Genomic DNA, 24,491 nt, shown 5'->3' on the forward strand with positions numbered 1-24,491 from the left:
AAATACAAGGCATCAAAATTGGAAAGGAAGAGGTAAAACTTTCACTGTTTGCAGATGATATGATACTATATGTTGAAAACCCTGAAAAATCCACAACAAACCTACTAGAGCTAATAAATGAGTACAGCAAAGTGGCAGGTTAGAACAATCAAAGCTTTGTAGTGTTTCTATACACTAGTAATGAACAATCTGAGGGGGAAAGCAAGAAAAGAATTCCATTTACAATTGCAACCAAAAGAATAAAATATTTAGGAATAAATTTAACTAAAGAGACAAAAGACTTATACAAAGAAAACTACAAGAAATTGCTAAAAGAAATTGCAGAAGACTTAAATAAATGGAAGGGCATTTATTCCATTTATTTGGAATTCGTATTCATGGATTGGAAGACTAAACATAGTTAAGATGTCCATTCTACCTAAATTGATTTATAGATTCAATGCAATATCAATTAAAATCCAAAAAGCTTACTTTTCAGAAATAGAAAAACCAATAACCAAATTTATCTGGAAGGGCAGGGTGCCCTGAATAGCTAATAATATTCTGAGAAAGAAAAATGAAGTTGGAGGTCTCACACTACCTTTAAGGCATATTATGAGGCTACAGAGGTCAAAACAGCATGGTACTGGCATAAAGACAGAGATAAAGACCAATGGAATCGAATGGAGTGTTCAGATATAGACCCTCTCATCTATGGACAACTGATCTTTTTTTTTTACATGGGCAGGCACCGGGAATCAAACCCGGGTCCTCAGGCATGGCAGGCAAGCATTCTTACCTGCTGAACCACCATGGCCCAACAACTGATCTTTGATAAGGCAGTCAAGCCATCTCACCTGGGACAGAACAGTCTCTTCAATAAATGGTGCCAAGAGAACTGGATATCCATATACAAAAGAATGAAAAATGAAAAAGGATCCATATTTCACACCCTATACAAAAATTAACTCAAAATGGATCAAACACCTAAACATCAGATCTAAGACCATAAAACTTTTAGAAGAAAACATAGGGAAATATCTTATAAATCTTATAATAGGAGGTGGTTTCCTAGATCTTACACCCAAAACACAAGCATAAAAGAAAGAAAGAAATAAAGGGGAACTCCTTAAAATTAAACACTTCTGTACATCAAAGAACTTTATCAAGAAAGTAAAAAGACAGCCTACACAATGGGAGATAATATTTGAAAATGATATAACAGATAAGGGTCTAGTAACCAAAATATATAAAGAGACTGTTCAACTCAACAACAAAAATACAAACAACCAATTACAAATGGGCAAAAGTTATGAACAGACACTTCTCAGAAGAGGAATACAAATGGCCAAAAGGCACATGAAAAGATGCTCAACTTTCCTGGCTATTAGGGAAATGCAAACAAAAAAAATTTTCAGCTAAGAACAGAGACTATCAGGAAGATAGAAATATGGTAGATATTGGGTAATTAGAGCTGAAGGGATACAAATTGTGAACAGAACTGACTGCAAAAATTCAGAAATGGATAGCACAATACTAACTGTAATATAATTATGTTAGTGCACTGAATGAAGCTGAATGTGAGAATGATAGAAAGAGGACTATTGGAGGCACAAATGAAATCAGAAGGAAAGACAGATGATAAAGACTGAGATAGTATAATCTAGGAATGCCTAGAGTGTACAAAGATAGTGACTAAATTACAAATGAAAAAATGTTTTTGCTTGAGGAAGAACAAAGGAATGTCAACATTGAAGGGTATTGAAAATAGTGGTGTTCAAGTTTGCTAGCTACCAGAGTGCAATATACCAGAAACCAAATGGATTTTAAATAGGGAAATTAAATAAGTTGCTAGTTTACAGTTCTAAGGCTGAGAAATTGTCCCCATTAAAGTAAGTCTTTAGAAATGCCCAATCTAAGGCATCCAGGGAAAGATACCTTGGTTCAAGAAGGCCAATGAAGTTCAGGTTCTCTCTCTCTCAAGTGAGAAGGCACATGGTGAACAGGGTCAGGGTTTCTCTCTCATCTGGAAAGGCATGTGGCGAACATGGCATCATCTGCTAGCTTTCTCTTCTCGCTTCCCTTCATGAAGCTCCCCAGGAGGCGTTGTACTTCTTCATTTCCAAAGGCTGCTGCCTGATGGACTCTGCTTCTCATGGCTATGTCATTCTGCTTGCTCTCCCTGAATCTCTCTTCTCCAAAATGTTTCATCTTTTACAGGGTTCCAGTAAACTAATCAAGACCTACCCGAATAGGTGGGGACACGCCTCCACTTAACCCAGCTTAACAACCACTCTTGATTAAATCACATATCCAGGGAAATGACCTAATAACAGCTTCAAACATACAGTATTGAATAGGGATTATTCTGTCTTTATGAAATGGGATTTTGATTAAAACATGGCTTTTCTAGGGAACATACATCCTTTCAAACCAGCACAGATGGTAATTCATATTTTAAAACTTTAACTTATATGAAGAATAAAGCAAAAAACGTTTATTTGGTACAAAATTTATATTTTGACTAGTTCATTTCCTAATGTAACTTATGTGGACAGTTTAACTGAACACCATAAGTACATGGAACCTTGAGTAGGGCATGAGATTTTGTAGGTTTATCCAGAATGATGCTCTGATAAATCCCAGAGTGATTTGAACAGTGAACAAAAAAGTATTTGCAAGGTCCCCTAGGGGGCATGATGAGAAAGGGGAAAATTCAACTTCCCCATGTGGAGAATTCCTGATATTCTCACAAGCAGTGGGGACAACCAAAGCAATAGGCTGAGCCCTCAATCTTGGGGTTTGTTCATATGAAATTTATCTCTGCAAAGGATAGGCTAAGCCTACTTAAAATTAGGCCTAAGAGTCACACCCAGAGAACTTCTTTTGTTGCTCAGATGTGGCCTCTCTCTCTCTCAGTCAACATGACAAGCAAACTCACTGCCCTCCCACTCTCTACATGGGACATGACTCCCAGGGGCGTGGACCTTCCTGGCAACATGGGACAGAAATCCTAGAATGAGTTGGGACTCAGCATCAAGGGATTGAGTAAATGTTCTCAACAATAAGGGGGAAGAGAGAAATGAGACAAAATAAAATGTCAATGGCTGAGAGGTTATCCTGGAGGTTATTCTTATGCATTATATAGGTATTACCTTTTTAGTTAAGGTATATTGGAGAAGCTGGAGGGAACAGTCTGAAAATATAGACCTGTGTTCCAATAGCCATGTTTCTTGAAAATGATTGTATAATGATATAGCCTTCTCAATGTGACTGTGTGATTGTGAAAACCTTGTGTCTGATGCTCCTTTCATCTATGGTATGGATAGGTGTAAAACTTATGAATTAAAAATAAATAAATAATGGGGGAAAAATGTTAAAATAAATTTAGTGATCAATGAAAGGGAGTGGTAAGAGGTATAGAAAAAAAATAGGGGAAACAAAGGCTAAAACATATTGGGTATATAGAAATACTACCAGTCAATGAGAGGGAGGGGTATAGGGAATGGTACATATGAGTTTTTTTCTTTTTTGTTTTCTTTTTCTGAACTGATGCAAATGTTCTAAGAAATGATCATGATGATGAATATGTGATGATACTGTGAGTGATTGATTATATACCAGGAATGGAATGATCATATGGCAAGAATATTCGTGTCTGTATGTTATGTTTAAGAAAAATTAAAAAAAAGAATAGTGGTTGAAATTTATGATAGAGAAAAGAAGCTAGTATTATGAAGGAGAAGGGATATCTTTTCTGAGCAGAATATAACAAAAATTCAGAAAACTGCTGAAGTTATGATGTTAATGTTAAGACTTGGCTTCGGTAAAATGGGTATAGTGCCTTTATTTAAGGGTGCACACTGGGAAAGGAAAAAGAGATAGTAATGTGTGATCTCCAAAGCAGACATACTTGTTCCAAAGAGGAAGAAACCAAAATTTCTCAACAAGTCACACAGAAGAAAAAGAAGCATCTACTAAGTATGAGCAGATGCACGCAGGCTGCACAATAGATTATAATCCCAGGGAGTCACAAGATGTGAGTTAAGCAGGAAAATAACTTACAGCAAAATTTTGCTAAAATAGACAATTTTACGAAAACTTGTAGCAACATGTTAATTGTTCAGTCTGGGAAATAGGTGTATGAGGGTTCGTTATGGTCTATTTTTGTGTATCTTCAGAAATTTTTACAATGAAAATGTTTTTAAAAATTGCCTTGGGCAGGCCACAGTACTTAATAGACAGAGGACTCACCTGCCATGCCGAAACCTGGGTTCAATTCCTAGTGCCTGCCCATGCAAAAAAAAAAATTGCCTAGGCATTATATGATTCAAAGTCAATAGTCCTACCAGACAACTGAGTGAAAACATATGAAGAAATAAAAGTCTGTGGTAAAAATGACATGGATAAATATAAATACCAATATTATTGCATTTTTGCTTTATAATTCCACTTTTTAATTCCTACGGGATTTAAAAGGCAAATGTTCAAAATGTAATGATAAATCAGTGATTGGGAATCATATTGTATAAATACATAATCTGTAACAAGAACTATATAAAGGTGGGGGACAAGGATGTAGGAACATAGTGTGCACATACTATTTAAGTTAAATTGGCATCAAAGCAAATGAGATGCTTATAGATTTGGGATTTTAAATTTAAATTTAAGCCCTTGGTAACTAAAAGAAAATATTAAGGAATATGCAAACTCATAGAGACAAAAAGTAGAGTACAGGTTACAGGGGTTGGAGGCATGGACAATAGGGAGTGAAAGCAAAATGAGTATAGGGATTCTGTTTGGAGTGAAGAAAAAGTGCTAGTAATGAATGCTTAGGGAACAGCAACATTGTGAATGTGATTAATCCCAATGAATAGCACACTTGGGAGAGGTTGGAATGGGAAGATTTATGGCGTATATATGTTCCCACAATTAAAAAAATAAGAGAGAGAGAGAATCTAAAGAGATTAAAAACGAAAAACAATGAAAACAAAAAGTCCTCTTCCCTCAGTAAGCTCACCAAATCACCTGAACTTTTAGAAGATTTTAGAAATTTCAGAGAGGCAACTGGATACAAATACATAGACAACAGAGAACATTAAAATCCACTGAGGAAGAGGCAAAAGTAATTCCATTTAACCAAGATTTATTTCAAATTTGTTCTGAGGATTAAGAAATACAAGCTATCCTAAAAATTAGGTAAGTGTCTTGGGGAAATAAACAAGGCAAAAGATGAAAATAACAAGGAAAAATACTTTTACTAAGCATAGGTCTGAAGAATAATATTATAAAAACTTACTTCATCTCCAGAACTTCCTCTAAATGTTTCCTCCTCTCTGCCCGTAGATTGGTCAAATGAGTTTCCTTTTCTGCCAGTGATTGCTGGGTGGAGGACAGCTTTGCTTTCATGGACTCGAGTTCCTGCTTTACCTTCTCCATGGCCATCAGCAACTCCTCCACCTATGATACATACGGAAAGGAGGAAAAGAGAACACCCTGATCAATTAACGGCAAAGAAGTCAGGGAATGGACAAAGTTCTGAGTTCACACAATTGAAAATACACAAAAATATATCATAAAATCTGTACTGTTCATGGATTAGACATGTGCATTAAGAAGATACAGCGGGTAATGAAATAAAATCCAGATGATCCCGCCACTATAATTCTTTACATCTTAGGTAAGACAGAACTTCATTTTCTTTTTGATACATGTAAGGGATATAAGTCATCAATTCAAGGAGTCACACACCGCCATAGACAATGCCTTTCCAGGAAGTTCTTCAGAAATGGTCCAGAAATGTCCAATGGAAATAGTAACATAATAGAAATAAAAATATAAGGAGCAAAATAATAATTAAAAATGTTTACAGAACGATTTTAGAAAATAAAAGACATAAACTTGACTAATAACAGAATCAGGACACATACAAAACAAGACTATCTTTTTTTATACAATTAAAAAAGAATTTTATTTTAAGAAACAGCTAAGTTTCAAACAGATAATTTCTGACTTAAAATCCAGGTAGGCAGAATTTTTAAGGAAGGAAGAAGTTAAAAAAGAAAAAAAAGAAAGAAAAATATATGACCAGATACACAGCTATAGAACACCTGGAGAAAAAAAGACTTAATAGAAACAGGCCTAAAAAAAAAAAAGCTCAAAAGAAAGAAGATAGAACACCAAAATACAGAGGAAACAAACTAGTAAAGAAGCCTAAGAACTTTACTAGAGATTTCTACTTCTGGAGTGGTCCCTAAATCAGAATTATTTAAATAAGCATGTTTATTTTAATTGAGGATAAAAAAATGTGCAGAAAAAAATATGTAATAAACAAAAAACATGCTGAAAAAATTATGTGATTAACTCAACCAATTAAGTGACCACCCAACTGCACCAATCATGAGAGTTTATGTTAGGTTATTGCTTGTCAATAAATAATAGTGGTGACAAAAAATCATTTCAGAGGTAGAGGTGGGGTAGGTAGAGGTTGGGCATCTGCCCTTTATTTATTCCTCCTTAAAACTACTGTTGTGAAACTGAGAGCAGTCTGGAGATAAATCTGCAGTATTACAAATATGAATTATTAACAACCCCCTGGATATTAATGCCTCATACCAAACCAAAGGCTTCATGTTTATTGGTAACAACTGTCGAACACAGATAGTAAACAGACATATCTCATTTGGGGCACCTGAATTCCTTTCTTTGTTAATTTTTCAAAAACAATCAAGTTAATGTTCTCAGCTAAAAGCATCCTCACCTTTTCAGCTGCCGTGAAAATATATGCAAGTATGCAGGTCTCTTTAGATATGTATTCAGATACCTGAGAGCTTTATATGAACGTATGTCACTGTCCACCCTTTTGAAAACTACCAATAAGGATAATCCCATTTTACTGTTCAAATTCATGTAAAATCCTATCTAAAACTGGGTTCAAATGGCACACCAAGATATGTTCTTATATTAACACAAAATTAGTAATGGATAGCACCATTTAAAAGGCTCAACTACACAAACTGTGGGATGTTCCTCTGTTTTATGAATTCACTAGAAATAGATTTCTATTCTAAAAAAGAGACTCCCTCCCATCCCTATCTTTCTACAACTCCGAGCAAACAGTAGAATCAGTGTCTTTACATAATTTGGAGAAATATTTTATGTATATATAAGAAAACATTTATAAATAACATATTTCTACTTTTTCTACACAAAAGGAAGACCACTGTATACATACGCTTGTGCACCTATATGTTTGGTAAACTTTTTATCGAAGTACAACATAAATACATAAAGCTAGCAAGTAAAAAAGCATGAAAAAATTTCACAAAGTGGAAACACAGCTATGTAATCATCACAAAGATGAATAAACAGATTATTACCAGTACCTCAGAAGCATTGTATTCCATTTCAAAGATAAAAGTTAGTGATTTACTCTGACTTCTAACACTCTATATTAGTTTTGTCTACTGTTTTTAAACTTTATACAAGTTGAATTATGTAACATATAATGTTCAGTTCAGGTTTTTTTTGCTCACTTTTTTGTCTGTGAAATTCATGCATGTTATAGGGTTTAATTATAGTTCTGCAATTCTCATAAATGTATGAAATTCTAATATGTGAAATTGCCACAATTTATTAAGGTGATTTAGATAAAGAGAAATTTAGTGTAGTAAAATTAATTTTTTTCTTTGTTTCTTTTACGTTCAGAGATATTTTGTATAATGAAAAAGAAAATTTTGCCTACCTCAAGGTAGACTGTTCTTTCACCTGTTGTTCAGTATTACTGTTTATGTTTCACATTTAGATTTATAATATACACAAATGACTTTTATATATGGTATAATGGTCAAAATTCATTTTTTAACATGGATATCCAATTGACACAGCACTTCAAACAGCAGTTGGAAGGTATTTCATAGTTAGAAGGTAGTACTTTTTTATTTGGCAAAAGATCAGAAATTGTGTAAGACTACTTATAATAAAATGGAGCAAAAACTATTTAAAAATGTTTCAGAGTAAGCACTTAAAGTTTCAGAAATGGGCAATGTGAAATACTGAATCCATTAAGAAAAAAGGAAACATACCATATGAATATATTCCAGAACTAAGAGAAAAACATATACCTGCATACTCACCATCTAGGAGCTGTGTAAATGCAATTATCTATCTGCATCTAACTATTCCCAGTACGAGATATCCCCATCTTTAATTTGTTTCTTATTCCCTTGCTTTTCTTTATTTTTTACACTGAAGGATATATTCTGAAATAAAATACTACTTAATTTATGAATTTAAATAACCTTTATGAAAGGTTATGAATTTTGTATAAATAGAATCTTATTTATTTTTCCATGATCATTAAAGAAGGGCCACCAAACATATATATTCCAGAACAAAGAGCAAAACACACACCTATATACTCACCAAACAGGAGCTAAAAGCAGTGATAGACAAACAGTAATGAGCAATCCAGCACACATAACATGGTTTCCTACTAAACTAAAACAGCAGCTTGGAAAAATGCAGCAAAAAATGTACAAGATTCCTTTCACACATCTTGTTCCAGAAAGCAAGAGAACTAGAGGACATCTCAAAAGGACAAAGAAACACTGATAACAAAACAAAAAACAAAGATATCATGAGGAGAAAAAAACTACAAAGGAACATCCTTTTACAAATATTAATGAAAAAACCCTTAGAAAGTATTAGAAAACTGACCCTCACAAAATTGAATATGAGATTTACCAAAGAAACTTAAATTTGGTTTAAGATATGAAAATCAACCGATATAATATGCTATATTTTTTAAAAAATGAATAAAAAACATGATCATCTAAAAAGATATAGGAAAAGCATTTGACAATATCTAACATCCTCACATGAAAACAAAAACACAAAAAGCAACAGAACTTCCTCAACCTATTAAAGGGCATCTATGAAAAATCCACAGCTAACCATTTGTGCCAGTTTGAATCTATTGTGTACCCCAGAAAAGTCATGTCCTTGAATCCTTATACAATACTGTTGTGTTGTATCTTTTTCATTGTTTCCACGGAGAAGTGTCTTCAAGGTGAGGCTGCTTACTGGAGCCCTTTAAGAGGGAACCATTTTGAAAAAAGAGCCACCAGAACCAACATAGCCCATGCAGCCAGAGACCTTTGGAGATGAAGAAGGAAAGCGCCCCCAGGAAAGCTTCATAAAACAAGAAGCTGGGAGAGAAAGTTAGCAGACATCACTATGTGCCCTCCCAGTTGAGAGAGAAATCCCAAACCTCATCAGCCTTTCTTGAGTGAAGGTAACCTCTTGGTAGTGTCTTAATCTGGACATTTTCACGGCCTTAGAACTGTAAACTTGCAACTTGTTAAATTCCCCTTTTCAAAAGCCACTCCATTTCTGATATATTACATTCTGGCAGCTTTCAAACTAAAACACCATCCTTAATGATAAAAGAAAAAATGCTTTCCCTCTAAGACCAGGACCAAGAAAAAGACAAGAGTACCCACCCTCACCACTTACACATATAATCTTTTTAGAGATGAAGCCAGGGAAATTAGGCAAGATAGAGAATTAAAGGCATTACCATTGGAAAGGAAGATGTAAAACCATCTCCATCTCCAGTTGAAGATGATATGATCTTGTATAAAGGAAAATCCTAAAGAATCCAATAAAAAAACAATTAAAACTAATAAATGAGCATACCAGGATACAAGGTCAATATAAAAAATCAATTGTATATTTGTACACTAGTAATGAATGTTCTGAAAATGAAATTTTAAAAAAGTCCACTTAAAATAGCATAAAAAAAAATCCCTACTTAAAATTTAAACAAAAGACTGGAACAGAATAATCTCTTTAATAAATGGTGCTGGGAGAACTGGATATCCATATCCAAAGGAATGAAAGAGGACCCCTACCTCATACCCTATACAAAAATTAACTCAAAGTGGATCAAAGACCTAAACATAAGGGCCAGTACCATAAAACTCCTATAAGAAAATACAGAGGAACATCTTCAAGACCTAGTGAAAGGAGGTAGCTTCTTAGACCTTACACCCAAAGCATAAGCAAAGAAAGAAAAAATAAATGGGACCTTCTCAAGATTGATGACTTCTTGCTTCAAGGACTTTGTAAAAAGGGTAAAAAATAAGAAAACTCAATGGGAGAAAATATTTGGAAACCACATGGTTGATAAGGGTTTGATATCCAGAAGATATAAAGAAATTTTACAACTCAACAATAAAGACAACACAATTATAAAATGGGTAAAAAACATAAATAGACATTTTCCCAAAGAGGAAATACAAATGACTTAAAAGCACATGAAAAGATGCTCATCCTCACTAGCTTTTGGGAAATGTAAATTAAAACCAAGATTGAAATTATCCAAAGTACTTTCTCTGATCACAATGGAATAATGTTGGAAATTAATGATCACCCAAGAACCAGAGCTTTCACAAATATATGGAGATTAAACAAAACACTCTTAAATAATCAGTGGGTCAAGGAAGAAACTGCTAGAGAAATCAGTAAATATCTGCAGACAAATGATAATGAGAATACAACATATCAAAATTTATGGGATGTGGCAAAGGCAGTGCTGAGAGGGAAATTTATTGCCCTAAATGCCTATATTAAAAAACAAGAATGAGCTAAACTTGAGGATTTAACTGCTGACCTGGAGAATTTAGAAAAAGAACAGCAAACTAACCCCAAAGCAAATAAAAGAAGAGAAATAATAAAGACTAAAGCAGAAATAAACAAACTGGAGAACAACAGAACAATAGATAGACTCAATAAAACTAAAAGTTGGTTCTTTGAGAAAATTAATGAAATTGATGGTCCTCTAGCTAGACTAACAAAGATGAAACAAGAGTGGGTACAAACAAACAAAATAAGAAATGAGAAGTGGGCTGTTACCACAGATCATGAAGAAATTTAAAAAATCATAAGAGAATACTATGAACAACTCTATGCCAACAAATTAGACAACTGAGATGAAATGGACAAATTCCTAGAAGCACATAAATTACCTATACTGACTCAAGAAGAAATAGAAGATCTCAACAAACCAATTACAAGTAATGAGATTCAATTAGTCATCAAACAACAACAACAACAACAAACCCAGGACCAAATGGCTTCACAGGAAAATTTTATTGAAGATTTAAACAAAATAATAATGCCAATTCTGCTCAAACTCTTCCAAAAATCTGAAGAAAAGGGAACGTTACCTAATTCATTTTATGAAGCTAACATCACTCTAATACCAAAATTGGATCAAGAAGATACAAGGAAAGAAAACTACAGACCAATAGCCCTAATGAACATAGATGTGAAAAATTCTTAACAAAATTCTAGCAAATCATATCCAACACCACATTAAAAGAATTATACATCATGATCAAGTGGGATTCATACCAGGAATGCAAGGGTGATTCAGAGTAAGAAAATCAATCAATGTAATACTGCACATTAACAAATTGAAAGGGAAAAATCACATGATCATATCAATTGATGCTGAAAAAGCATTTGACAAAATCCAGCACCCTTTCCTGATTAAAAAAAAAAAAACACTTCAAAGTTAGAAATCCAAGTAAACTTTCTTAATATCATAAAGGGCATATATGAAAAACCCATAGCCAGCGTCATACTTCCTGATGAGAAACTGAGAGCATTCCCCTTGAGATCAGGGATGAGACATGCGTCCCCATTGTCACCACTGTTATTCAACATTGTATTAGAAGTACTAGCTGGAGCAATTAGACAGGAGAAAGAAAAAGGCATCCAAATAGGAAAGGAAGAAGTAAAACTTTCATTATTTGTAGATGACATGATCCTATACTTAGAAAACCCTGAGAAATCTACAGCAAAATTACTTGGGCTAATAAACAAATTCAGCTAAGTGGAAGGATACGAGACTAATGTACAAATATCAGTGTTTCTATACACAAGCAATGACCTATCTGAAGTGACAACTAAAGAAAAAATTCCATTCAGAACAGCACCCAGAAGAATTAGGTTTCATGGAATAAGTCTAACCAGGGATGTCAAGGACTCATACACAGAAAATTACAAAAAATTGCTAAAAGAAATTAAATATGACCTAAATAGATGGGAAAATATTTCATGCTCATGGATAGGAAGATTGAACATCATCAAGATGTCAATTCTACCCAAACTGATCTACAGATTCAACGCAATATCAATAAAAATCCCAACAATCTACTTTGAAGACTTGGAAAAACCGGTTATCAAATCTATATGGAAGGGAAAGAGACCACAAGTATCTAAAGATATCCTAAAAAAGAAAAGCAAATTAGGAAGTCTATCACTTCCTGACTTCAAAGCTTATTATAAAGCCACAGTGGTCAAAACAATATGGTACTGGCGCAAGGACAGAAGGACTAACCAGTGAAATAGAATTGAGAATACACAGATTGACCACCAAATTTATGCACATTTGATCTTTGATAAGGCCCCCAGATACACTGAATTGTGACAGAATAGTCTTTTCAATAAATGGGCATGGGAGAACTGGATTTCAATAGCCAAAAGAATGAAAGAGGACCCTTACCTTACACTCTATACACAAGTTAATTCAAAATGGATCAGAGAGGGGTACAAGGGTAGTTCAGTGGTAGAATTCTTGCCTACCATGCGAGAGAACCGGGCTCAATTCCTGGGTCCATGCACGTCCCCAAAAACAAAACAAACAAATAAAAATTCAACAAATAGGGTGGGCCACGGTGGCTCAGCAGGCAAGAATGCTTGCCTGCCATGCCACAGGACCCAGGTTCGATTCCCGGTGCCTACCCATATTAAAAAAAAAAAAAAATTCAACAAATAATGCTGCAATAATGGGATACTCACATGGAAAAATAATGAAACGTGACCCACCATACAGCATAAAATTAAAAAGTGGATCAAAGACCTAAATATAAGAGCAGTTCCATAAAACTTCTAGAAAAAATTGTAGGGAAATATCTTCAAGATCTACTAATAGGAGGTAGCTTCTTAAACTTTGGGCCTAAAGTACAAGCTGTGAAAGAAAAAATGGACAAGTGGGTACTCCTTAAGATCAAGAGCTTCTGTGCCTCAAAGAACTTTGTTAAAAAGGTGAAGAGGCAGCCAACTCAATAGGAGAAAATATTTGGAAACCACATATCAGACAAAGGCTTGATCCTTTATACATAAAGAAATTATACAGCTCAACAACAAAAGAACAAATAACCCAATTATAAAATGGGTAGAGGAAATGAATAGGCACTTTTCTGAAGAGCAAATGCAAATGGATAAAAAGCACATGAAGAGCTCCACATCCTCATTGGTTAAAGGGAAATGCAAATTAAGATGACAATGAGATATCACCTCTTATCTATAAAAATTGCTGCTATTAAACAAACAGGAAACTATAAATGTTCGAGAGGATGTAGAGAAATTGGAACATTTATTCACTGATAGTGGAAATGTAAAATGGTTTAGCCGCTGTGGAAGTCAGTTTGGCAATTCCTCAGAAAACTAAATATTGAGTTGCCCTATGACTCAGCAATACCAATACTCGGTACATACCCAGAAGAGTTGAGAGCAGTAACACAAATAGACATTTGCACACCGATGTTCATTGGAGCACTATTTACAACTGCCAAGAGATGGAAACAATCCAGGTACCCAACAATAGATGAGTGGATAAACAAAATGCAGCACTTAGACAAAATGATGTCCCGAAACATGGCAATGTGGATGAACCTTGAGTACATAATGCTGAGTGAAATAAGTCAGACATAAAAGGACAGATACTGTATGATTCTGTTATGACTGATATAGCCACTAACATTTTGGTAACAGGTAAGAAGAAAAAATCTGAGATGAAGGCAAGGTAGCCCATGACAAACTCTGGGAACTGTTCTGTAGCTGCTTGTTGAAGTGTGCTTTGAAAATTACTGCTTTCTTTCTTTCCTTTGTGTGTGTGTGTGTGTGTGTGTGTGTGTGTGTTTGTGTTTACAACAAAAAAGGTACAAAAAAAAACCCAACTATAGGAAGTTATAGTAATATTAGATAAAATAAATTCCTGAAATGAAAAATTTAAAAATATTTACTAATATAGCTCACTGCTATAGCAAAGTTGATATTTGTAATAACTTTTCACTTGATATTTTGAGAATGCACAGTTTTGATAGTTAATAAATCAGTATTTAACATAGTGTTTAATATTTGGAATTTAAGAAACTCTGATATCTGTATCTATAGATTTCTTTACTTCCTTGCTTTAATTTTAAGTTGGTTTATGAAACATATTGTACAAACTGGCTTTATGATGATTACTGAGATTTTTTTTTTTATATATTCCTATGAATAAGTTAACTAAGATATCCATTTTAGGTGGTTAAGATTTTCATATGCTAATTGTAAAAACATTTGTATCTTCACATTTTCCTGAAATCAGGAAAATATTTAGTAACATTGGTCATTACTATAGCAATGCAGATACTTGTAAGAACTTTCTACTTGGTATTTTGAGAACATTCACAGTTTTAACAGCTGATCAAATGGTATCTAAGTTAGTGTTTAATACTTTGAATTAAGAACCTTCAAAAAAAGTGAGGGAGAGTATAAAATATTCAAAGATAAATACAAACAGAAAGTTTGTCAAAAAATGAGTTGTTCTACAAAAATTACTAAAGGAAGTTCTGTAGATTGAAAAGACAGGAGAGAGTGCTTCAGAGAAGTGTGAAGTGAGGATCTTCAGTAAAGGTTAACTAAAAGGGTAAATGTAAAACCCAAAAGTACTGTATCCTCATTATATAACTGCAGTTCATATGAGACAGAATACAACTGAACAAGTAGTAGTTATATTTTCTGATACTAGACATATATGTATAAAGAGGTAATCAGGAAAAAAACCATGAAGAGGGGAAACAGAGGGATAGGAAAGAAGACAACATGTATGCTATTGAAGCTAAGTTGGTATCTTTTCAAATTAGCATGTAAGGATACAGGTCATCTATACAAACCCTAGAGTACCCACAAATCAAGTATTTCTGTTTTATAAATATAGAAACAGAATTTGAATTAAAATAGATATGCAGAAACAGAAAGGAGAAAGGGATCTGACAAATACATCACAAAAGATCAACTATGCAGAAAAGGAGGCTGCAACAAAGGAAGAGAGATATTAAAAAAATATATGACATATAAAAACCAAAGGACAAAATGGCTGAAATAAGTACCGCCTTTAAAATAATATCACTGAATGTCAATGCATTAAACTCCTTAATCAAAAGACACAGATTGGCATAACGAATAAAAAGTATGATTCAACTATAGGTTGTTTATAAGACACTAACATTATGCCTAAAGTCACAAATAAGTTGAAAGTGGTTGGATGGAATAAGATAATCCATGCAATGAGTAAACAAAAAATAACTGGGATAGCTATACTAATATTGGACAAAATAGACTTTAAGTCAAAGCTGTAAAAAGAGACAAAAAAAGATACTATATTTTAATAAAAAGGGCAATTCACCAAGAAGAAGTAACAATTGTAAATATTTATGCACCTGACCATGGAGGCCCAAAATACCTGAGGCAAATACTGGCAGGACTGAAGGGAAAAATAGACACCTCAACAATAACAGTTGGAGACTTCAATACACCAATCTAATCAATCCACAGAACATCTAAACAGAAGATTAACAATGAAACGGATAAGTTGAATAACATGATAAAGGAACTAGACCTAATAGACACATACAGAAAAACCACAAAAAACAGCATATGCATTCTTCTTGAGCATGCATAGATAGACCAGGATACACCACATGTTGGGTCACAAAACAAGTCTGAATAAATTTGGAAAGATTGGCATAATATACAGCATCTTCTCTGACCATAATAAAATGAAGCTGAAAATCAAGAAAAGGCAGATAATTGGAAAATCCACAAATGGAAGTTAAATAACACACATTTTAACAATCAGTAGATCAAAGAAATTGCAAGACAAATCAGTAAATGTCTTGAATGAAAACAAGAACACAATGTATCAAAATATGGGCTGCAGCACAGAAAGCACTTAGGGGGAAATTTAGAGCCTGAAATACTTACATTAAGCAAAAAGAAAGAGCCAAAATCAAAGACTTAGCTGCACACCTGGAGGAACTAGAAAAGGAACAGCAAACTAAACCCACAGTAAGTAGAAGGAAAGAAACAACAAGAATTAGGGCAGAAATAAATGAAATTGAGGATTTCATTTATTGTTAAAACACACTCAAAAGTTGGTTCTGTGAAAATATCAATAAAAGTGATGAATCTTTACTTAGATAAATTAAGAAAAAAAATAAAATAATAAATGAGAGGGGAGACATTACTAACAACTCCACAGAAATAAAAAGGATCATAAGAGGATACTAAGACATCATCTGTATGTCAGCAAATTAGCCAACTTAGGTGAAACAAATTCTCAGAAACACACAAACAACTTACAGAGACTTTAGAATAGAGATTGAATCAGTCATTCAAAAGCTCCCAACAAAGAAAAGCCAGGACCAAATGGCTTCATAGGGAAATTCTACCCAACATTCTAAGAATTAATACTGTTCTAGTTTCCTAGCTGCCGGAACCGGGGATATCAAGAAAAATTCCATTTACAAGAGCAACTAAGAGAATTTGTATCTAGAAATAAATTCAACCAAGGATGTAAAGGACTTATACACAGAAAACAACACAACTTTGCTAAAGGAAATCAAGGACTTAATTAAATGGAAGGACATTCCATGTTCATGGATTGGAAGACTAAATGTCGTTAAGATGTCAATTCTACCCAAATGGATTTGCAGATTCAATGAATTTCAATCAAAATTTCAAAAGCCTACTTCATAGAAATGGAAATGCCAATTATCAAATTTATTTGGAAGGGTAAGGAGGCCCGAATACTCAAAAACATCCTGAAGAGAATAAAGCTGGAAGATATCACTTTCTGACTTTAAAGCCTATTATAAAGCTATCATGGTCAAATTAGCATAGTACTGGCACAAGGACAGATATAATCAACCAATGGAATCAAATTGAGAGTCCAGAAATAGACCCTCAAGCCTATGGCCAATTGATTTTTGACAAGGCTGCCAAGTCCACTCAATGGGGAAAAAATAGTCACTTTAACAAATGGAGCTGGAAGAACTGGAGATCCATATGCCAAAAAATTAATATGGACCTCTATCTCATGATATATAGGCAAAAATTAACTCAAAGTGGATCAAAACCTAAATAGAAGAGTGTGCTGGTTTGAAAGGATGCATGTCCCCTAGAAAAGCTATGCTTTAATCTAAATCCCATTTTGTAGAGGTAGAATAATTCCTACTCAATACTGCATGTTTGAAACTGTAATCAGATCAGCTCCCTGGAGATGTGATTTAATCAAGAGTGGTTGTTAAATCAAGACCATTTGGGTGGGTCTTGATAAGTTTCTGGAGTCCTATAAAAGAGGAAACATTTTGGAGAATGGGAGATTTGGAGAGAGCAGAGAATGCTGCAGCACCAGGAAGCAGAGTCCATGAGCCAGTGACCTCTGGAGATGAAGAAGGAAAACACCTCCCGAGGAGCTTCATGAAACCGGAAGCCAGGAGAGAAAGCTAGCAGATGATGCCGTGTTCACCATGTGCCTTTCCAGCTGAGAGAGAAGCCCTGACTGTGTTCGCTATCTGCCTCCTCACTTGAGAGAGAAACCCTGAACTTCATCGGCCTTCTTGAACGAAGGTATCTTTCCCTGGATGGATGCCTTTGATTGGACATTTCTATAGCCCTGTTCTAACTGGGACATTTTCTTGGCTTAGAACTGTAAACTAGCAACTCATTAAATTCCTCTTTTTAAAAGCCATTCCGTTTCTGGTATACTGCATTCTAGTAGCTAGCAAACTAGAACAAAGAGCCAGGACAATAAAACTCCTAGAACAAAATGTAGGGAAGCATCTTCAGGGTCTTGTGTTAGGCAATGGTTTCTTACACTTTATATCCATAGCACAAGCAACAAAAGAAAAAATAGATAAACAAGACCTCATCAAATCAAAAAATTTTTGTGCATCACAGGACTTTATCAAAGGCAGAAAATATTAAGAAACCACATATTCTGATAAGCATTTAATATCTAAAATGTATAAAGAAATCCCATGACACAACAATAAAAAGACAAACAACACAATTTAAAAATAGGTAAAAGACTTGAATATGCATTTTCCTAAGATATGCAAACGGCTAAAAATGACATGAAAAGATGCTCAACATCATTAGCTTAAAAGGAAATGCAAATCAAAACCACAATGAGATCCCATTTCACAACCATTAGAATGGCGAATGGGCACTACTGAGAAAACTTAAATTACATGTGTTGAAGAAGGTGTGAACAAATAGGAACACTCATTCATTGCTGGTGGCAATGTAAAATGGTACAGCCACTGTGGAAGATAATTTGGTACTTCCTCAGAAAGTTAAACATAGAATTTCCATATGACTCAGCAATCGCACTACTAGGTATATATCCAAAATAATTAAATGCAGGGACTCAAACAGTGTCCATCAAATGATGAGTGAATAAACAAAATGTGGTATATCTATACAAGGAATATTATTCAGCCATAAAAAAGAAGTGAAGTGCTGGTACAGCAACAACATGGATAAACCTTCAATACACCATGCTGAATGAAATAAAACTCCTTTTATACATTCTCCCTAGTAAGAAATAATTTTAACAGACAAATTCACAGAGCCAGAATCTAGAATACAGGTTATCAGGGGCTGGGTGAGGGCCAGGGATGGGAGTTAATACTTAAATTATATAGAATTTCTACTGGAATTGACTGTAAAATTTTGGCAACGGATAGTAGTGATGGTAGGACAACATTATGCATGTAATTAACAGCACTGAATCATTTTTGTGAGTGTGGTTACAGAGCGAAATTTTACTAGAATAACAAGTAAAAGAAAAAACCTAGGAGTATACACATAATGAATCCTTTCATAAACAATAAACTAAAGTTAGTATGACTATTGTAAAAATGGTCTTTCATGAATTATAAGAAAAATACCTTACTAATGAAAGATATTAAAAATAGGGTGGTTTATGGGAACTCTCTATTTTATATATTTTATGCAAGATATTCTTGTAAATCCACACTCTCTAAGAAAAAAAACTGTTAAGGAAAAAGAAAAAGATATGAGGCAAACACTATACATATGGAAAAAAGCCACTTTTATATCGAACCTTATCAAGAATTATAATAAATACAAATGGATTAAATACCTAGTTGAGAGGTAGAGCTTGTCAGAATGGATTTAAAAAGAAAGCAAGATTCAACTGAAAGCTGTCTACAAGAGACCCATTTTAAATTCAAAGACACAAATATGTTGAAAGGAAAACAGTAGCTCATGCTAAAAGCAATCATAAGAGACCAAGAGTGGCTATATTATTACTATTAGATAAAATTGACTCTTACATAAAAATAATTACAAAGAGGGACATTTTATAATGTTAAAGGGGTCAATTGGCCAGGAAAATATAACAATCATAAATATACAAATCCAAACACAAAGAGCCGAACTATGTGAGGCAAAAACTGACAGAATTTAAGGGAGAAACAGATAATTCAACAATTATAGTTGGAAATTTCAATACCCTATCTCAATAACTGATAGAATAGAGAGAAAATCATCAAATATACAGAAGACCTAAACAACAGTATCAATTAAACTGACCTGTCATCTGCAGAACTCTTCAACAAACAATAGCAGAATGCATACTTTTTAACAAGTGAAAATGGAAGATTCTACAGAAAAGACCACATGCTCTATTAAAAGTAAGTCAAAACAAATTTGAAAGGACAAAAATCATGCAAAATATGTTCTCAGATAATGAAATCATAACAAAAAGAAATTTGGGAAATTCATAAATACGTAGATGTTAACCATTGCAAATAACCAATGGTTCAAAGAATAAATCACAAGATTAATGAGAAAATATTATGCATTAGATACAAATGCAAACACAAGATATGAAAATGCATAGGGTGTAGCAAAAGCACTGCTTAGAAAACAATTTTTTTGTCTTTTCCTTTGTTCACCAACACAAACACTCAAAAGAAATTATTCGCAAATATTCTCATGATTTATAGCCTATTGATTGATGTCAATGTAATTCAGCTCTTTTTATTTGTATCTCCACAACAGATTATTCTTATTGTTATCCTAAGAGTCAATACGTTTTTAACTAACCCACTTGTGTATCACTTTCTTTGCTCTTCATAATTTCTTATAGCTCAAATCTTTTCTCTCAGATTACTTCTGCCTGAATAATATTCTTCAGAATTTCCTTTAATGGGGGTTTACTCTTGGGAACCCTCTGTTGTGGTTGTCTGAATGGATTTCTATTTTGCCTGAATTCTTGAAAATTGAGAAGCTGTCAAGACTAACTTCCTCCTTTGAAGGACTTCCTTCTTTCCCTTTCCTCTCCTTCCTCCAATCATGTTGGAATTTGTTGTGCTTCTTGAATCTATGAATCAGTTCTAGAAAAGTTTCAATTATTATTTCTATAAATAGTATATCTCCTCTCCCTCTAGAATCCTAATTAGATTTATGTTCATTATCCCATAATTCTTTTAATTCCTCTTTCACATGTTTGTACCTCTTTGTTCCTATACTGGGCTATATTTAATGTAATTTCTATAATTCTAACTTCAAGTTCACTAATTCTCATCCTGGCCATATCTAATCTGCTGGACATTCATTCAAAGAGTTTTCACTTTCAGGTACTATATTTTTCAATTCTAGTTCTTTGTGGTCCTTTTTCAAATTTACTTATTATTCATTAATATTTTCAAGTTTCTCTTTTAATATTGGACAACACTCAATTGCTAATTGATTAGGTATCTGATCATTCTAATATCTAAAATTTTCAGTTCTGACTGTTGGCTATCACTCATTTTATATATATATATATATATATATACACACATATGTTTTGTTTTTGTTCTTTCTTTTTTTTTTCTGCATGGGCAGGCACCAATAATTGAACTTGGGTCTCTGGCATGGCAGGCGAGAACTGCCTGCTGAGCCATCATGGCCCGCCTTCTCACTCGTTATATTTTGTATTCTTCTATGTTTATTTATTTTAAGGTAACTTTATTGAGATACATTTACATACAATACAACCCATCCAAAGTGTACCATCCATGGCTTTTAGTATAATGATGGTTGTGCGTTCATCACCATAATCAATTTTAGAACATTTTCATTACTCCAAAGAAAAAAAACCCATACACCTTAGTAGTCACTTTCTCAATCTCTCTATCCTTTCCCAACCCTACATAACCACTAATCTAATTCTGTCTCTGTAAATTTGTTTGTATCTATTATATTTTATTTTTCATTTATACGTTTGTTTTTAACTCTCTGATGTTCATTTTCCTTGGTACTTTGTGTAAATATTTTTAGTGGCCTCTAGAGATACCTAGGAGTAAGCCCAGTCCTGAACTACTTTTTAAGCTAAATTCCCAAACTGAAGTATTTTGGGACACTAAGGAGGGTGAACTGGGGCCATAAATGCATGAGAGAACCAATCCACAATTGTGAATTCTCAGGCAAGAATTTCTCTCCTCTACTCTGCACCGAAGTTTGAGACAGTTTTCCTTGCATCTTCCAGTGGAGGTAGAGAATGAAAATTTATTTCTAATTAATTCATACTGTACAAGTATAGCATTGTAGGGTTACAGCTTTGTGTTTTGGGGTGGAGGAGGTTGCCTATTAGATTCTCCACCTTGGGCTAGCCCTGGATCTTTTCTTTTGTATTGCCAAGATCTAAAGACCAATATTCACTTTACTCATTTATCAAGTACTTATCTTTGGCTTCCTTGCCTATTTATTTCCTGGATTGAGATTTTCTTACTTTCTTGCCAACTTATGAATGCACATTTTCTCAACCATCTTCAATTTTTTCTGTGGAAGTCATTTTCTTGGCACTCAGTTTGCGATGTTTGCAGACACACTTTACTGTCATTCAAAATTTTTACTTTTTATTTTAATTTTTCTTAAAGATTGCTTAATTTTCCCATTCATTTTTAATGTCTGACCCTCAAGGTATTTCTGCCTCCTTCAGATTATACATATATCCAAATAAGTTTTAAGGCATTTTTAATATTCAAGGTAAGTGTGGTACCATAAACCAGGATTTCCAACTGATCACCTGATTAACTTCTCTGGCTCTAAGCCAGGGAAAAAGTTTCAAGGTCAAATCAAATTACTTCACTGTCTGTTACTTCTCCATCATTCAGGAGAATGCATTCAGCTAGAATCACTTGGTTATATATTCCATTACATGCCTACCATACAGCAGTTGTTATATATATAGTACTGGGTATAGTTGCTTAGAAATAAAGGTAATAAAAGCTAAGTAGAATAAAAGGAGAGATAAACTCCATACTAAACAATAAAAAAATTTTCCACAGTTTTAAAATTTGCTCCAGATCACAGCAAGATTTTCAAAAGCACATGTTTTAAGAAACAAAAAAAAGCCTAGGCTGGAGCTGGGATTCAAGTATGTAATTTTATTGCCTCAAGTAAGATATTAAGGAGAAAGCATTGGGCTTGACAGTGTGCAGTGCCAGTGGGACCAGATGGTTTCCTTAAATCACAAGCTAATAAACTTCTATTCAGAATCAGAAGGGAATGAACTATGATTTTACCACAGATCCATATTCCTTAAAAAAGCAACTGGGTGCTTCAGGTGCTGGCAAAGTCTGAACCTTCAAGTTTCCCACCTTCTTCTGTTCCACAACCAAGAGCAAGATACTTTTTGTAGTTTCGAAGATGCTTATGGAAAATCTTGTTATAGTTTCTTGTGAAGGTAAAGTTACAAGTCTCCAAAAGAAAAAGTTAGAAAAAAAAAGGAAGTGGTATAAAAAGATTACCTAGAGAGTAAACATTTAACATATAAGTCATATTTTCATGAGGTCCACTATTTTCTTGTAACTGAACAAAATTCTAAAATAAAATACATTCTGTTTTATAATAATAAAAAAAGAGTTACCAAGCTCCTTAGTTGAAAAGAATTTTGAGGTATTACTAAGAGCTAGCTAAAGAAGGAAACAAATTCTACCACTCTCTTCTAAGAAACTTCTTTAGCTACCCCTTCACTAATGAGAAAATTTTTTTGCTTCTTTCTTTTTTTTTTGTATGCTGTATGGCAGGGTCATATTTCATTCTTTTTCCATGTGAGTATCGTGTTATTGCAGCACCATTTGTTGAATTTTGTTTGTTTTTGTTGGTTTCTTTGTTTGGGATCATGGGCCACTAATGAGAATTTGAATTATATTTCCTAACACCATTTTATACTAATATTTATATTAGAAATATTCTTTTTCTCAGTATTTTTAAAACATTTTTTTATTCTGAAATAATTTCAAATTTACAGGACAGCTGTCCTTTTTGCTAATGCAAATTATTAATACCAATAATAATAGTATTACAATAGTACAGTATATTATGGATTTGGAATTATATAGTTATATATTAGTTGTAGCTACTGTATTAATGACAACCATCATCATCATCATAATATAATACAAATCACATTATTTGAATCCTTTCAAATGAACTGTATATGTATTGACTCATTAAATTGACACAATTCTATTATAAAGCATTGTTAATATTATTCCCATTTTTACAAAAGAGGAGATACATTTAGAGAGTTTAAGTGTCTTGCCCAAGGTCATACAGTCAGAGGAGGCAGTTAGGATCCCAACCTAGGCAGTCTGATTCTAAGGTATTTAGTAAATACTATTTTGCTAAGAAGTGCTGGTCTTCACCAACCAGATATTAAGACAACTTTCCATAACTTAAATCTAATAAGTCAGTCTGGGGAGTGTTCCCATGGCCACTCTTGCATCTTTCTGTCCTTTTGCCTCCTATGTCTCCAACCCTCTAAAAAAATATTTTGTCATCTCCTACCACATACTAGGCACTATGTGTTATGCACTGAGGCACCACAGAAATAAAACATTTTCCATACCCATCTTGAATCTAAGAGTCCAGAGAGAGACAGTCATTAATAAAATTTATAACTGTATAATTATTAATAGTGAACACTGTTATAGAAGAAAAACAGGATGTCATGAGGAAAAGTAACATGAGGCCCTGATCTAAACAGTTCTGGGCTTAACTAAAGTTCCTCAAGAATGTCAAATGAGCAGATGGGGAGGAAAAGGGCATGCAGTTTAAAGGCCCAGAAAGTGCAACAGCCCGGAGGTGGGAAAATGCATATGCATAAAATAAAACAAAACAAAAAGGTCAATGTACATCACAAGTAATAAAAACAAGGAAAATCCAGGATGAGAGACACGGTGAGATTAGCTCCACTAGTTTCTTTGAAGAAGGTGAGTACTAGTCTTAATGGATCAAAACTTCAAAATAAATTAGCTGCCACAGAGTAAGAACTTAATTTTTTTTAATTTTTTCTTTCAGCCCTCACTCAA

At 33.8% G+C, this 24,491-nt stretch overlaps 1 protein-coding gene across 17 annotated transcripts in view; it reads right to left on the reverse strand.

Annotated features, from left to right (window-relative positions):
• ERC1 (ELKS/RAB6-interacting/CAST family member 1) overlaps positions 1 to 24,491 on the reverse strand; it is a 755,438-nt gene that overhangs the window by 306,020 nt on the left and 424,927 nt on the right. For all 17 annotated transcript variants that reach the window (XR_013179465.1, XM_077169625.1, XM_077169623.1 and 14 more), the window contains one exon: positions 5,279 to 5,439. Coding sequence is in view for 16 of the 17 variants with exons in the window: in XM_077169625.1 (XP_077025740.1) it covers positions 5,279 to 5,439 (161 nt within the window). In the remaining variant the exon portion in view is untranslated. The remainder of the gene's footprint in view (positions 1 to 5,278; positions 5,440 to 24,491) is intronic.

The sequence above is a fragment of the Tamandua tetradactyla genome, chromosome 7, assembly GCF_023851605.1.
Source record: "Tamandua tetradactyla isolate mTamTet1 chromosome 7, mTamTet1.pri, whole genome shotgun sequence".
Taxonomy (NCBI): Eukaryota; Metazoa; Chordata; class Mammalia; order Pilosa; family Myrmecophagidae; genus Tamandua; species Tamandua tetradactyla.